General features: G+C 31.1%; 1 protein-coding gene across 1 annotated transcript; it reads right to left on the reverse strand.

Moving 5' to 3' along the window:
* Window positions 1-4,581: 4,581 nt before the first annotated feature.
* Window positions 4,582-14,332, reverse strand: LOC109454232 (NKG2-A/NKG2-B type II integral membrane protein-like). Its single transcript, XM_074326008.2, has 6 exons — window positions 9,887-14,332; window positions 9,396-9,491; window positions 8,845-8,898; window positions 8,167-8,318; window positions 6,260-6,360; window positions 4,582-5,949 (listed from the first exon to the last, which is right to left on the reverse strand). The coding sequence occupies exons 1-6, from the start codon at window positions 10,194-10,196 to the stop codon at window positions 5,832-5,834; spliced, it is 831 nt and encodes a 276-aa protein (XP_074182109.2). The 5' UTR covers window positions 10,197-14,332; the 3' UTR covers window positions 4,582-5,831.
* Between the last annotated feature and the right edge of the window lie 1,714 nt (window positions 14,333-16,046).

Raw genomic sequence — 16,046 nt, forward strand, 5'->3', positions numbered from 1 at the left:
ATTAAAAGCCAACTGCTTTTATTTAATCTAAGTAAGTTTATGAAGAATTATGTTTAACTTTTACAATTCAAAGAATTCATTTTAAGAAATTTTAAAGGCTGGCTTAAATACCAAATATAACATATAATTATATCTACATATATTAATTACAAAAATCCAAAAATAACTGTTCCTTGTCGTGATTTTCATGGGATTTTACTTTAAATTGTATTGATTTTCAAATCCAAATATGAATGAGTATACGCACTTGAGTAATTCTCCACAAGAAACAATTTGAGAAGTTTAAGAAATCCTCCAACGTATTTCATATTTTATTCTTGATTTTTGCAATGAATTACTGAAACAAAGATAGCAATGTTCTTTTTTATTTGCTTATTAATTATACCTCAGTTGCATCACATCTAGCATCTGTAATCTCCCACTAAATAAGATGGGCCAGTAGAGAGACAGGAGAGTAGAGACAAATAACCTTCTTTAGGCCAGGAAGGTGAGCATACTTCTGTGGGAGACCACATTACTCTTGTAAACAAACAATATCTGTGGTCTTCACAGGTTGCCCAGTGAAAGCTCAGAGTGAAACAAGGTGGAAAAAGCAGATTTCTCATTAATGTGTAACTTAAAGTTTGAACAGGAAATCCTTACACTTGGGGTATTTTGAAGACGGTTTATCTCATCACACACCTCCAGAATATAGGATTCTTTGGGTTGTTAGTGTCTCATTTAGCTTCCCCATTGGCAAGTGCCTCTGAGAAATTATTTTCTTATTTTAAAAGATTTCTAGGGACAAAAGTCTTGACCACCCATGCTGTTAACTTGCTGCAGTCTTAATCACAAACATTGAAATTTAGGCCTTATTGAGAGTAACTGAGATGTTTAATCTGGTCGTCTACCAATGGGCATTTCGGTTGTCTCCATGTGGCTATTGTGTATAGTGCTGCAATAAACATAGCGGTGGATAAATTTTTTTAATTAAGAGTTTCGGATTTCTCTGGGTAGATATCTAGGAGCGAAATTGCTGGGTCATAAGGTAGTTCCATTTTCAGATTTTCCATACTGTTTCCATAGTGTGCGATGTCAGAGGGGTAGTGGATGGGGGAGGGGGATTGTCACTGTGTGAGGGATATAAATGGTAAATGTCTAACTATTACATTGTTTTGTTCACATGAAACTAATTTTTTTTAAAAAGTAACTGAGATGTTTCAATTCTGCTCTTACGAGGGGCTGCTAAATTCTGGTTTTACACACTTTTTCTTAAATTCTCATTACGTCATTTCCATTATAACGAAAAAAATCTAAAATCATAATCCCATCAACAATAGGTATTTAATGATATTTGTCACTAATATTCTGAAGAATTACTATGTTTTCAACTTATGGTGACTGTCACAATGATCTTCAGTTCCCAAAATTATCTTCTCAATTTCTCTGCCCTAGTTCTTAAAATTCCTTCATTCCTTTTATTATTCTTACATAAGTTATTTATATTTCTTCTGATAAAGATAATATCTCTGTGAAGGATAAAACATGAAACAATATTGAACTATATCACCATGGCAGATATTGAAGTATTATATACCTACTAATTATATTTTTTGTTGATTCATCTTCCAATCATAACAGTCTTTCTTTTAATAGAAATATTTGTTGTAAATGACAGAATTCCAAGTCTTATTATGTAGGAGTAAGATAAAGGCAATTAAAAAATTTTCCCTTACCAAAAAAAATGGGAAGGGCAGAAAAAGTAGTTATCTATCTATCTATTTATTTATTTATTTATTTACTTATTTATTTATTTTTTTTTTCAATTACAGTTGACATTCAATACTATATTAGTTTCAAGTGTACAGCATAGTGTTTAGACATTTATGTAACTTACAAAGTGATCTCCCAATAAGCTAGTACCCTCTTGACACCATACACAGTTATTAAAATATTATTAACTATGTTCCTTATGCTATACCCTACATCCCCATGACTGCTGTGTAACAACCAATTTGTACTTCTTAATCCCTTCCCCTTTTTTGCCCACCCCAAACCCCCTCACATGTGGCAACCATCAAAATGTTCTCTGTATCTGTGAGATTTTCTGCTTTGTTTATTTTTCAGATTCCACATATAAGTCAAATTGTATGGTATTTGTCTTTTCTGTCTGACTTTTTTGAAAAATAGTAGACTTTAAGAATAAAATTAAATGACACATGAGCAACAAAATAAACTAAACTTTACAACGTCATGGTTTGATTCACAGGTATTCTGAAATGATTATGACTATAGGTTCAGCTAACATCCACCTTCTCATATAGGTATATTAAAAAGAAAATACAGATGAAAAGAGTAAAGGAATAAAAATTCTCCTTGTGAGAGAACTCTTAGGATTTACTCTCTTTACAACTTTACAATACAGTAGTTCCTCCTTATCCACAGCTTTGCTTTCCGTGGTTTCAGTTAAAAACAATCAACTGCAGTCCCAAAGTATTAAACGAAAAATTCTAGAAGTAGATAATTTATTAGTTTTAAATTGTGTGTGTTCTGCCATACACGATGAAATCTCACACCATCCTGCTCACTTGGGCCCAGGACTCGAATCGACCCTTTTTCCATATGTGTTTCCACACTGTGTTGGCTACCTGCCTGTTTGTCATATAGTAGGCGTTTTGGTTATGAGAGAGACTGCTGTGGTTTGCAGTGCTTGTGTTCAATAACCCTTATTTTATAACAATCATGGAATAAGATAACCAGATGGAATGCAGCATTCAAGTCACCTGTCTTTTATATTCAGTGCTTCAAATATAGTTTGTATTTAAAGATTTTAAAGTACCAAAACTAAAACTAAGTACAGTGGAGGTTTCTGGTATGTTGTTAATATTATACAGTGAAATGTGTAAAATGTGGTCAATTTGATTATTGACACATATAACCTGTTTACAAACAAAGTGTGGTGTTGATCTAATAAAAAAAATCCTTAGATGGTTTAAAATTTAGTAATATATTTGTAAATAACATATGGGCCCATGAAATTATCACAATGATCAACCACAATTTTTATGTGAATTACAGGGAAAACATAACAGCAAAACTGTCATGTGAAATATTAATTGCCTTAGTACATATCTAACAAATAAAGTATAAATAAATAAAATCATGCATATCAAAAAATTTAAACTAAAAAGATAAAATTATGTGAAATTAAATCCAAATGAAGAAGAAAAAAAATACAAAATTAAGACAAAGAATAAATTCCAGTAGAGAGGATCAACAGGTCAAAGTTATTGTCATTGAAAATACTTAATAAAATTGATAAATAGCTATTGAAAAAAGTGAGAAGATACAGATCTTTAATACCTGGAATAAACTCAGGAATAGCATTATCATTTTTACAGATACTATGGAGATAATTAAGACATATTATGAATACATTTTAAAATCTATATGAAATAGAAAATCATGAAAATGCAGTACAACAAATAGAAAATTCAGTAAAACTTGCATGTATTAAAGAAATTGAGTTCATTTTACAAACTTTCCTACAAAAAATTTCTTCATATTCAGATTGGATCAGTAGTAAAAAATGACATTAAAAATATGACAGTTCTCTTATACAAAGGCTTCCAGGTAATAGAAAAAGAGGAATAAATCCTGATTAGCCTTGATATTAAAACCTGTCATAACATAAGTAAAAATTCATTATAATCTCTTTGTCAATATGGATGAAGAAAAACAACTTAATCTATGTGCAATACATTCACTGATTTTTAAAGAGGGACAATACAGAATGATGTATTACAGAACTGTGAACCTGAAACCAATGTCACTTTAAGAACAATTGTCACCCCAATAAACCTTAATTGGAAAAAAAGAAATGCAAGATTGGTTTAACATCTGAAAGAAATAAAGGTAGTTTACTGCATAAACGTTATACAGAGGAAACATTTATCACTCCGATTGATACAAAAATAATAAAAATGAAACAATGATTAATTATAAACTCTGTCAGAAATATAGCAATATTATGGAATTGCATTTATATGGGGAAGGTATGATGCAAAAAACTTTAAAACGAACCTCATACTTATGGATGAAACATTTAAATATTTTCTCCCAAAATAGGGAAGGATAACATAGAACATTTACGGTCCTTTCTATTCAACACTGGAAATAAAACCCTAGCATGTGAAAATAAGTCAAGGAAAAAAGTAACTGCACCAGGGAAAAATAAATGAAAGTGTGATTATTTACAAATGAAATAACTGTTTAAAAATTCAGAAGAATATATATTTGAAATGATAGAATGACTACAAAAAATCAGTGAAGACATTGGATATAAGATCAATATGTAAACCTCAATTGCATTTCTGCGTAAGCAGCAAAAATTACTAAAGAAAATTCACATATAAGAATGCTACTTACAAAATCAGGACTGTGAAATACCCATGTTTGTGTAAGACTTCCATATAGAAAAATAAAAAATATAGTAGTGAAACTAAAGAAAACCTAATACAAGGAAGGGTAAAGCATGGTATTGATTGAAAGAGTCAATATTGCAAAATGATTAATCTTTATAAATAAAGTATAGTTAAAATGCAGCCCCAAACGTAAAGCCAGGTGGTTGTTTTTTAACAGTTTTATTAACTTTCTTTGAACCCAAGGTCCATAAGTTTAGTACCTACATTTTCTAAAGTTGTGATATATATATATACACAATGGAACACTATTCTGCCATAAGAAAAGGTGAAATAGTGCCATTTGCAACAAAATGGATAGATCTTGAGATTATTATGCTGAGTGAAATAAATCAGACAGAAAAAGTCGAGAACCATTTGATTTCATTGATATGTAGGATATGAAACTGAAAACAACAAAGGAACAAGACAAACAAATAAAGAAACAAAAACTGATAAAGACAATAGTTTAGTGGTTACCAGAGTTTGGGGGAGGGGGAAGGTAGATGAGAAAAGGGGTCAAATACATGGTGATGGAAGGAGAACTGACTCTGGGTGGTGAACACCCAATGTGATAATATAGATGATGTATTACAGAATTGTACACCTGGAACCTATGTAACTTCACTAACAATAGTCACCACAATAAGCTTTAATTTTTTAAAAAAAAAACAGTTTTATTGAGGTATAGTTTATATACAATTTATCCATTTACAGTGTAAAAATCAGTAATTTTTAGTATATTCACAGAGTTTGCAATCATCACCTCTATCAAAATTTAGAAAGATTTCCCGAGGATAAATGGGTGACGGGGTGGTAAAAGATGATAAAGGGGGTCAAATATATGGTGATGGAGGCAGAACTGACTCTGGGTGGTGAACACACAATACAATCTACAGATGATGTATTGTAGAATTGTAAACTTGAAGTCTATGTAATTTTAATATCCAATGTTATCCCAATGAATTTAATAAAAATATTTTTTAATTAACAAATTTTTAAAAAGTGGAAAAAAAAGAGAATGTTTTCCTCCCCCAAATGAAACAGTGTACCAATTAGCAATCATTTACTGTGACCAACACCCTCAGCCCTTGGGAACCATGAATCCACTTTCTCCTTCTACAGGTTTGCCTATTCTTGGTATTTACTATAAATTAACTCATACAACATGATCTTTTCGAAAGATTGAATGCCGTAAACATAACATTGAACAATAAAAGCCATACACTAAGAGTAACGATAGCTGTACTTTTGCATATGTATATAATTTTCCAATAATTATTACAAAAACTCTTTTCATTATTAGAACAAATAATATAATAAATTTTAAGTGTATGCAATCATAATATTATTTCCATTTCTTGAAAAATTAAGTAACACAACTGAAGTATTTTAACTCTGAAGCTTATGCTTGCAAAGATACATTTTTGAAGATCCACAATCACTTGATATGAGGCCAGGTGAGGATAGCATAGCACAGTCATCATTGACTGATGATAGTTCTGTTATCCTGTAATGGAGAAAAATGAATATTCTTTTGTTGTATCATATGGGCGCAATCCATGAAACAACATCATTTTCCATGTAACTGTAATAGAACAATATTTTCAAAATGGGTAATGACATTTTTCATATAATTAAAAAGAGTTGGTTATTAGGAAAACTGGATAGTCGTTTTTCAATATTTATATCAACATTTCATTACCATTGACCATTATTCCTCATGTTTATAATTCAACTTAAACAAATGCATTAATACCACTCTTCTGAAGTTTTCTTTTTTACATTTTTCTTCAAATAGCACTTAGAAAACAACTTACTTTAGTTTGAAAGATGAACCATTTATCAACATCCATTTATGATCACTGCTGTTACGGAAGACTCCAATCCATGATCCAGGTGATATGGAATTCAGAAATTGCTACCCAAAATAAATAAATTTTATTTGAATAATCACTAAGAAAGTTTATATTATTTTCTAAATGCAAATAGCGTATTCTTTCATAGGATCCTTAATTGCAGAACAAATTAAGAGTGTTGAATCCTAATCTAACACTAACCATATGTGTTAAAGACAAAAACCACATTTTACACTTGAAATTAAGTCTTAAACATTTAGGCTTAATAGTTCTGTTAATAAGGAAAATTCTGATTTATGTAATTTAGTAGTTACCCATGTTGGAAAAACTAACATAACAAGGCTTGCAATAAGTTTCCAAATACTTATTGAATGTATTTGATACTGTGACAAAATCAATGTAGTTTTCTATGTTTCTCAGAGTTCAGGTTTTAGAAAAAAATGAAGGGATTAAAATTAATGAAATAAATGACATGGTAGCCAAAATTTGGGTTTCTGTGCCCATACCTTTCTTTAACCTGATAAGCACCACATCAACCTATTTCTGTGTTGGTGGAATCCAATGGTCCATACAAGGTGTCAGAGACTCATTTCCTGCCACTCCCTCCTAAGTACAACTATAAATTCTAGAACTAATGAAAGATACAAGTAAAGAAGAACTCTGAAAGGTGGAAGAAGAAAAGGGAAATGTTCCCAGGATTGGGACCAACAGAGTGACAGAATATCTTCTATCCTCTCCCAACAGAAGAAAGTGCCCTAGGCCTGCTGGTGCCCAACACCCAACCTAGCGATAGGGGAGGCTCAAGGAAGGCATTCCTCCTCTGCTTTGGAGAGAGAATCCTGTCCAGCAACTTTCTCAGGCAACTCTGCACTGTGATCCATCAGGCACCTGCTAAGAGAAGCAGCCAGAGGAAGTGCTTCTCCTTCCTCCACCAGGGGAGGGGGCTTGGAGGTGGGACCAGCAAAGGGGTTCCTATGACTAAAGTACTGGGCCCAGGAAGCCTGTTTATCCTTGAGGGCATAAGACTCGTATCCCCCCCATCCAGAGACATCAGAGAAAATGGATTTTAAAATGTTGCTTTTACATAATCAGCAGTAGATATGAACACAGTGCGAATAAGTACAATAGTATGGATAAACTGCAAAATTGTCATTTGGAATTGAAAAAGACAGGATGATTAAAAAAGGGTGGGGGGTGGGAGATGAGGGTAAGGGGGATCGAATATATGGTGATGGAAGGAGAACTGACTCTGGGTGATGAACACACAATGGGATTTATAGATGATGTAATACAGAATTGTACACCTGAAATCTATGTAATTTTACTAACAATTGTCACCCCAATAAATTTAATAAAATAAAATTAAAAAAAAAAAAAGCATACTGTATGATTCCATTTATATGAAGTTCAAAAACAAACCGACATCCCATCATATGAAAAGTCAGGACAGTGGTTGAATAAGAAGGCAGGAAACGTAATAAGAGAATGAACAGGAGGAGCAGGGCTGCTGAGGGCTGGAAACTTCTATTTGTAATCTGATTAATAATTATGTGATTCTATTTACTTCATAATCAATCTGCACAATTATGATATGTTTAGTGGCTTTGATGTATGATAAAACTAAATAGCAAAGTTTATTTCAGAAAAAAAGATTTGTGAAAATCTGGTTTCCTATGAAAAGCATGAACTGGAAATTATGAGATGTGCATTAGTGATATAAAATATAAATAAAATATTACAGAGTCAATGAACTACTAATGGACTTTAAAATCAAAACTAAAAATATGTACAAAACTGTATGAACTCTGGTAATACAACATCAAATAAACAAGCTTTTGATAAATTTTTTAAAACATTTAAAATGTTACCTCTTCTTCTTCATTATCTATAAGAAGCAGAGTAGAGTACTTGGAAGCACAGGCCATCTCACTCTCAGTCCATGTTTTAAGTTCGTTACTAATGTAATAGCAATTGTTGGAATATGTAAACCACTCCTTTGGACAACGACCACAATGATGGACTGAGAAAGATTATGAATTATTTTCCAATAAGAATTAGAATTTTTAAAAAGCAAACATTCATCTACATATGCACATAGTTATAAACATATATGTGCATATCGTATCCATGCACCCTCAAAGGCTGGCACATATAAAACAAAACACACTAACACACTCACAGATAAGGGTCACCTTGCCTTCCCTAATTTACGTGCTCATCTAGAGCAAACGCATAAGCAAATATATCCATCTTTAATGTCCTGAGCGTCAATGAATTAGTCTACTTTTTTAGAATAGCAATGATATTTGTCTCATCTTATTAAAGCAGCAGGAAATTTGAGCCAATTGGCAATAATCAGTATGGTGATTCTAAATGAAGATTTCTTCATGTTGTTGCATAAGAAGAAATACTTATAATCATTATTTATGAACATTTGTTGCCAAAGTTTATAATTGTATTCTCCCCAAAAAATATATTTTGCATTCTTTGAGATAGAGAAAAATGTAAACTGTACCAATATCAGAACTTTGAAAATCATAATGTACCTTTCTCATTTCCTGTTACTGGGGATGAATTGCTCTGTTCTGATATTCCAGGAGCTAGAAAAAAATAATTCTTATAAAAAACTTAATTTTGATAAAAATAAATCATAATAATTTTAGGTTGTTAGTTTGAAGTTTGGTGTATTGTTTAAGTTGAGAAACATTTGAAATAAAATTGATTTTACCAACAAATAAAATAATGAAGATTTGGGGGAAGTCTATTTCAAAAGATTATAGACTCAAACCTCACCATTTCTTCCAGTATTGGTTTAACCGATCTCAAGAATTAGTCTGTATTTCTCAATAAGTTCTTTTAGTCTCTTAAAGAATGTCTTTGAGTTATGAAATCTGAATATATATATATATATATATATATATATATATATATATATAACCATTGTCTTTATACCTTTGACAAATTCTGTAAAACATCCACGTTTAGTCTAAATGATACTTAAAATGAGAGTACTAGTCCATAATATTATGAAATGTTTAGAGGCACTGATGATCATGAAATAAAAGGCTTCCTTATAATCTTTCAAAAACTGACTTACGGGGATTAACAGCTATCTTTACCACAGTGGACAGCAAGACAACACAGGTGACTCCTAGAATCCCAGCAGTGAGCTTCTCTGGACATGATGGAAAATCTACAGGGAGAGAAAGGGAAACACTGAGGAATGAGATGGAAACAGTTTTTTAGACAGTTTACACACAGAGAACCTTCCTGAACAGGGAATCATATACATAAACTTGGATCCCAGACCCATACCTACCATTGCAGTCTTCCTCTCAGAATGTACCATTGCATTGTACTCAATGGAAATACAATGCTCCATGAGTCGTGGGTCAAAGACTACACAATACAATGATGCCCGAGTAAAATCAATCCTCAGATTTCACATTAGAATGCTGTATTCTAACTTCAAACTCTGATCCCCACAATTAAAAAGTGTTTCTCCACATATTTCCTACTGTTCCCCACATCTGCACCCTAACTGCGCGTTCTAGAACAGTTATACTGTGTATATATTAAATATTTTACCTTTGCAGTGGTAGCTCTTGTCATTCCCTTGAAGATCCTGAGAAGCATTTTGAAGATTTAATTCTGCATAGGTTATTTCCTGCTCAGTTACTGAAATGGAACTCTTAGTGCCCTTAGGTTTTATTTGCTGTCTCCTTGAGTCCTTAGCCAGATTCAGTTCTGCATAGGTTACTCTTTGGTTATTCATCTCTGCAGTGAGTGGTGTCAGAGACTGTGCTCTAAGGTAAGGGTACTGAAGAATAATGGCACATGCAAATGACGAGATCCTTGCAGTAAAAGAGGGGTGGGGTAGAGGGTGAGTTGGGCTCATTTCCCTGTAGAAGAATCTAAAGGTCTTGTTTTAAATGCTGTAATGTTTTAGAACTGTAAATAGGTGTTATGGTTAAATAGATTTTTAATATATTCTACATTTGTCGATATATTATTTGTTGCAGCAGAATTAGTAAGGAACATAGTTCTTGAACAATAACACCCTCATTAATTTAAAGTCAGAGTCCACAGAAATATTTTAACACCATTACAATGATTGTAATAAAAATTTAAATGTTTTATTAGAAAAAGGAGACATGATGTTTATGATAGTTTTGAAATCCAAAGGTAAAAACTAAGTGCTCCAAAGATGGGTAATAGTAGTGTTGGTTTATATAGTAATTTCCTGCACTAAATTCAATTTATTTACTGAGCTACCTTTATTTATTGAAGCGGTTACCAAATGGTCCTTTATTTTGAATGGTTGAGGCGTTCTGAGAAATAAGTAAAAATTTAAAGAAATATTTTATATGTTGGAAAATGTTTCACAACACACTATAACTTTTTCATAACTCAAACAATATTGAACATAAAACAACAAAAATTGTTATTAAAAAGTTAACAAGAAAGTATTAAAAAGTTATGTTACAAAATAATAATTGATATAATGAGTGTGATATGAACATATAAAATGATAAATAAAGTATAGGTCATTATGGAAGAACACTGTTGATTCAAGCTTTCAGAAACAATCTTCGGTTGTCAAAGTCAGTGATGACCTCTTTAGTTGTGTAAGCATTTGTAATAATCCAGAAAATGTAATTTAATAATTCAGTCAATGGGCTCTCTAGTCAGAGAGGAATAACTTTGGACTTTAAATTTACAATGTGTGGTCTTTAAAAAGTTACTTACTGTCAGGTAACCTACTGAAGTAATTTAAAATGGAAATAATAATATGCAAGATCTGATGCATGTAAAACTCTTAACACTCAACCTGGCACTTACAAGCTCTCGATAAATATTAGATATTTTAATTATTATTTTAGTGACAATTTCCATGGTTTTTTTCTGATTCATATGAGTTATACCTTGTAAAAAAAAAAGTCATTAAGCAGGAGTATAATCAGTATAGTGCATCTTTTTTGTAACTTTGTTCAGTTTTTTAAAAGATCTTTTTTGTTTATAATGAAGTTTAGTTTAGCATTTTACAGAAGCTACCTCATCCTGAATTTTATTTAAAATCCAGCTGCTTTTACTCCATCTAAATAAGAATGTAAAGAATTGTGTTTGGCCTTCATCATGCAATGAATTATTTTTTAAGAATCTATACATAAAAGTTGGGCAAAATATAAATTAACATTTATTGTAAAACAAAACACCTTGCACTGATTCTAAAATCCAAAAGTAATTATTCCTTGTCTTGATATCTGTGGGTTTCAGTCTAAATTATATTGATATACAAACCCAAATAGGATGTGTATATGCACTTGATTATTTCCTGCAGGCAATAACTTGAATGTTTTAAGAAATCTTTCAACATATTTCATATTTTAACGTTGCTTTTTACTCTGAATTATTCAAATGAAAACAGCAATGTTCCACTTTGACTTTGATATATATTAATTGTACCTCAGATGCTTCACATACAGTCTTTGGAATCTCCCACTACCTGAGATGGGCTAGTAGAGACAGGAGAGTAGTGACACATACCTTCTGTAGGCCAGAAAGTCGAGCATCCTTTAGTGGGAGACTAGGTGACTCTCATAAAAGAGGCCTGCTATAGCTGGGTCATAAAAGAAGAAATTTAAAAACAGAAATTCAGGACCAAGTACAAACAACATCTGTGACCTTCATAGACTGCCCTGTGAAGACTCAGAGTGAAGCCAGAGTGGAAAAAGTAAATATTTCATCAATGTGTCACTTAAGGTCTGAACAGGAAATTCTCACACTCTGGCTATTTTGAAATCAGTTCATCTCATCACACACCTCCAGAATATAGGAAACTTTGGCTATAGCTGAAAGAACAAATAGACTTCTAAGTGTGTCATTTAAATTGCCCATTTTCAAATGCTTCTGAGAAATTGTTTTCATGTTCTACAGATATAGGGAAACAGAGCTTAACTACCCATGCAGTTAATTTGTTTCCATTTCAATCACAAACACTGCAAATTTATGCCTGTTAAATATCTCAACCATTACTTTTAGAACTAGGTTGCTAAATGTTGGCATTAAATACTTCTTTTCATATTATTATTTATATTCATATTATTTTATTTGTATTATTGTGGAAAAAAATCTGCAAGTCATAATCACATTATCAACAAGTATTTAATAATATTACTCAATAATTATTCTGATAAATTACTATATTCCTAACTATATTGTACCTGGCACAAAGTCCATCATTCCCAAAATTGCATACCTATTTGCCTGTTCTAGTACTTGCCTTAAATTTTATTCTTTTTAAATAACTAATTTAATCTGCAGACTTCCTCTGATAAAAATAAATATCCCTTGGAAGGATAAAATGTATATAATATTGAACTATGCCTGACATGGAAATACTAAATAACTACTCATAATATTATTCATTAATTCATCTTCCAATCATGACTATTTGTCTGTATTTTACTAGGAATATTTGGCGTAAATGACAAATCCCAAGTCAAACTATGTAGCACAAGAAGATGTAATTTAGTAGCATATAGTCCATCATAGTATTGTTGTATAATCCCTGTATTTCTGTGGTATTCGTGGTAACTTCTCCTCTCTCATTTCTGATTTTGTTTATTTGTTTTCACTCTCTTTATCTTAGTGAGTCTAGCCAAGGGTTTGTCAATTTTATTAATCTTTTCATAGAACCAGCTCTTTGTGGTATTAATTTTTTCTATTGCCTTTTTCTTCTCTATTTCATTTGGTTTTGCTCTGCTTTTTATTATTTCCTTCCTTCTGCTGACTTTGGGTTTCATTTGTTCTTCTTTTTCTAGTTCTTTAAGGTGTAATGCTAGATTGTCTATCTGGGATTTTTTTTGTTTGTTTGAGATAGGCCTGTAATTATATAAATTTCCCTCTTACTACTGCTTTTGCTGCATCCCAATAATTTTGATAGGATGTATTTTCATTCTCATTTGTTTCTATGGATCTTTTGATCTCTCCTTTTATTTCTTTTTTGATCCAGTTGTTCTTTAATAGACCGTTGTTTAATCTCCACATATTTGTGGTTTTTCCAGCTTTCTTTTTTCAGTGGATACCCAATTTAAAAGCCTTGTGTTTAGAGAATATGTCCTTCAATAGATGATTGGATAAAGAAGATGTGGTATACATACACAATGGAATATTACTTTGCCATGAGAAGTATAAAATACTGCCATTTGCAACAACAAGAATGGATCTTGAGATTATTATGCTAAGTAAAATAAGTCAGAGAAAGTCAAGAACCATATGATTTCACTCATATGTGGGATATAAAACTAAAAGCAACAAAGGAATATGACAATCTAAGAAACAAAAACTCATAGACACATACAACCATTTAGTGGTTACCAGAGGATGAGGGGGGGGATGGTAGAAAAGGGTAAAGAGAGTCAAATATATGGTAATGGAAGGAGAACTGACTCTGGCTGGTGGGCACACAATATGATATATAGATGATGTATTATAGAGCTATACACCTGAAACCTACATAATTTTACTAACCATTGTCACCCCAATAAATTTAATTTAAAAAGAGAAAAGGTAATTAAGGGGAAAAAAAGTCACTTAACTAATGTGAAGGGCCAAAAAAGAAGACTTGAATCACAAGATAAATGACACAGGGACATCAAATACAAATTTTTTAATTCAAAATATCTATAGTGTATAAAATGTAATTTTTAAATCATTTTTCATCTTGTGTCAAGAAAGGGTAGAATGTTTATTCCCCATCATTCCTAAGAATATTCACGTCCATGCAGCCTGTAAGAAATTGAGTTGAGATTCAAAACCAAATATTAAGTTATCTTACATCTAGAAAAATGGCATTTAAAGCCTTAGTTCTGTCTCTGGAATCAAAACTAATATTCGTGACATTAATAACAGTTGCTAAGGCTAGCTTGCTATATGTGTACATCTATTAATTATGTTTTATTATTTTTCATAAACTAAATAATCATATGTATGTATGGTTGTATGCATTTCTATTTATTAGAAATAATTGTATTTTCCATTTATTATATTTTCATGAAGTAAATTAATAATATTCTTGCTCTACTGTTGCTATTACACAAATTAGAGAATTAATACAATGAAATCATTTCTTGACAATGCCAAATAACGTGAGGCTCGCTATTGCTCTCTTAAAATTGAAGATACTTATGTCCACTATTTCTACAGACATCCACTTTGATATTTTGATTTAAATAATGATATACATCATACACTTGATTATATGCAATAATATGGGTTGATTCTTCTGGCATTTACACTTAATGACAATGATGATCAGACAATATAAAGACACAACAAAAATATCTCAAAGTCAATTGAAAATCATATAATTTCCCTTGAGATGTACAGAGGGTGCCAAAAAATGTATATACATTTTATGAAAGGAAAAAACTGTGTTAAAATGTAATACTCAATATACCGATAAGAAAAGATGAATACAAGTCATGTGTATACAGTTTCTTGGTACCTCGGGTATGTATGACTAAAGATAAAAACCACCAAAAACATGGAGTAGTTGGAATTTATTTTACATGATATAACTCTCTGTATATAATTCTCTCTCTCTTAAATTGATAGTATAATATTAATATAATTACCAGGGGTGCCAAAAAAATGTATACACATGACTTGTATTCATCATTTGTTATCGGTATATATTGAGTATTACAATTTAAATGCAGTTTTTTTTCCTTTCTTAAAATGTGCATACATTATTTTGGCACCCTCTATATTATAATGACATATAAATATATTATTAAGAAATATTAACAATATATTTAGTATATATAGCATGAACATATATGACTGACTATTGCTTATAATAGCAGAATCCAGTGTCCTGGGAGAAATGGCTAAAACAGAATTTAATATCTAGTCAAAATATCCTTCCAATATGATGGGAAAATAAAGTCATCTTTAAGGAATAAATTAAAAAGAGAATTTGTTACTAAGTGTCTTTAAGGAAATATTAAAGGATTTTCTTCAAACAGAAGAAAAACTTGGCCAGATGAAAGCTTGGAGACACAGAATGATGGAAAGAGTTAAAGAAAATAAAATTGAGGATAGATAGATAGATAGATAGATAGATAGATAGATAGATAGATAGATAGATAGATACATAGATCTATATATATGTACATATATATAAATGTATGTAACTAGTTAAAATATTAATGATAAAGATTCCAGTTGAAAAACATATTGTAAAATAAGCAAACGGGCTAACAAGCAGAATATAACAAAAGAGGATAGTAAGATATTTCTGCTGTTTGAGAATTGGTAAAAGTAGTAATTTGTTATATTTAATAAGAAAAGAATATAATGAAATATACAGAACTACTGAAAGTATACTTAAGGCGTATTGAATTAACAACCTTTTATAGCGGGAAGTAGAAAAATAAAAAATATTTAATCCTAAAGATGATAAAAGAAAAAAATGTATATTTGTAGTTACAAATAGAAGAAAATACTAAATGATAGACCCAAACAAGTAATTATATTAAATATAAATAAAATAATCTTAAATGCAAATATGAAACATGCCTTCCAGTGTCATCCATGTTGTTGCAAATGACAGGATTTCTTTGTTTTTTAAGGCAGTATGTTATTCCATTACATGCATACATATATATGTATGTATGCATATATATGTAATATATGTGTGTATGTATGCATGTAATGGAATAACATTACATATATATGTAAT

The sequence above is a fragment of the Rhinolophus sinicus genome, chromosome 1 (genome assembly GCF_057876585.1).
Source record: "Rhinolophus sinicus isolate RSI-liver-muscle chromosome 1, RSI-T2T, whole genome shotgun sequence".
In the NCBI taxonomy this organism is placed as follows: Eukaryota; Metazoa; Chordata; class Mammalia; order Chiroptera; family Rhinolophidae; genus Rhinolophus; species Rhinolophus sinicus.

Excerpts from the sequence above, each read along its gene's own strand:
- LOC109454232 (XM_074326008.2), bottom strand. The coding sequence starts at position 10,196 with ATGAGCCCAACTCACCCTCTACCCCACCCCTCTTTTACTGCAAGGATC. Across the intron at positions 6,361-8,166 it reads TAGATAATGAAGAAGAAGAG|CAATTTCTGAATTCCATATC; the intron begins GTAACATTTTAA and ends TATTTTGGGTAG. Across the intron at positions 5,950-6,259 it reads GGTTCATCTTTCAAACTAAA|GATAACAGAACTATCATCAG; the intron begins GTAAGTTGTTTT and ends TCTCCATTACAG.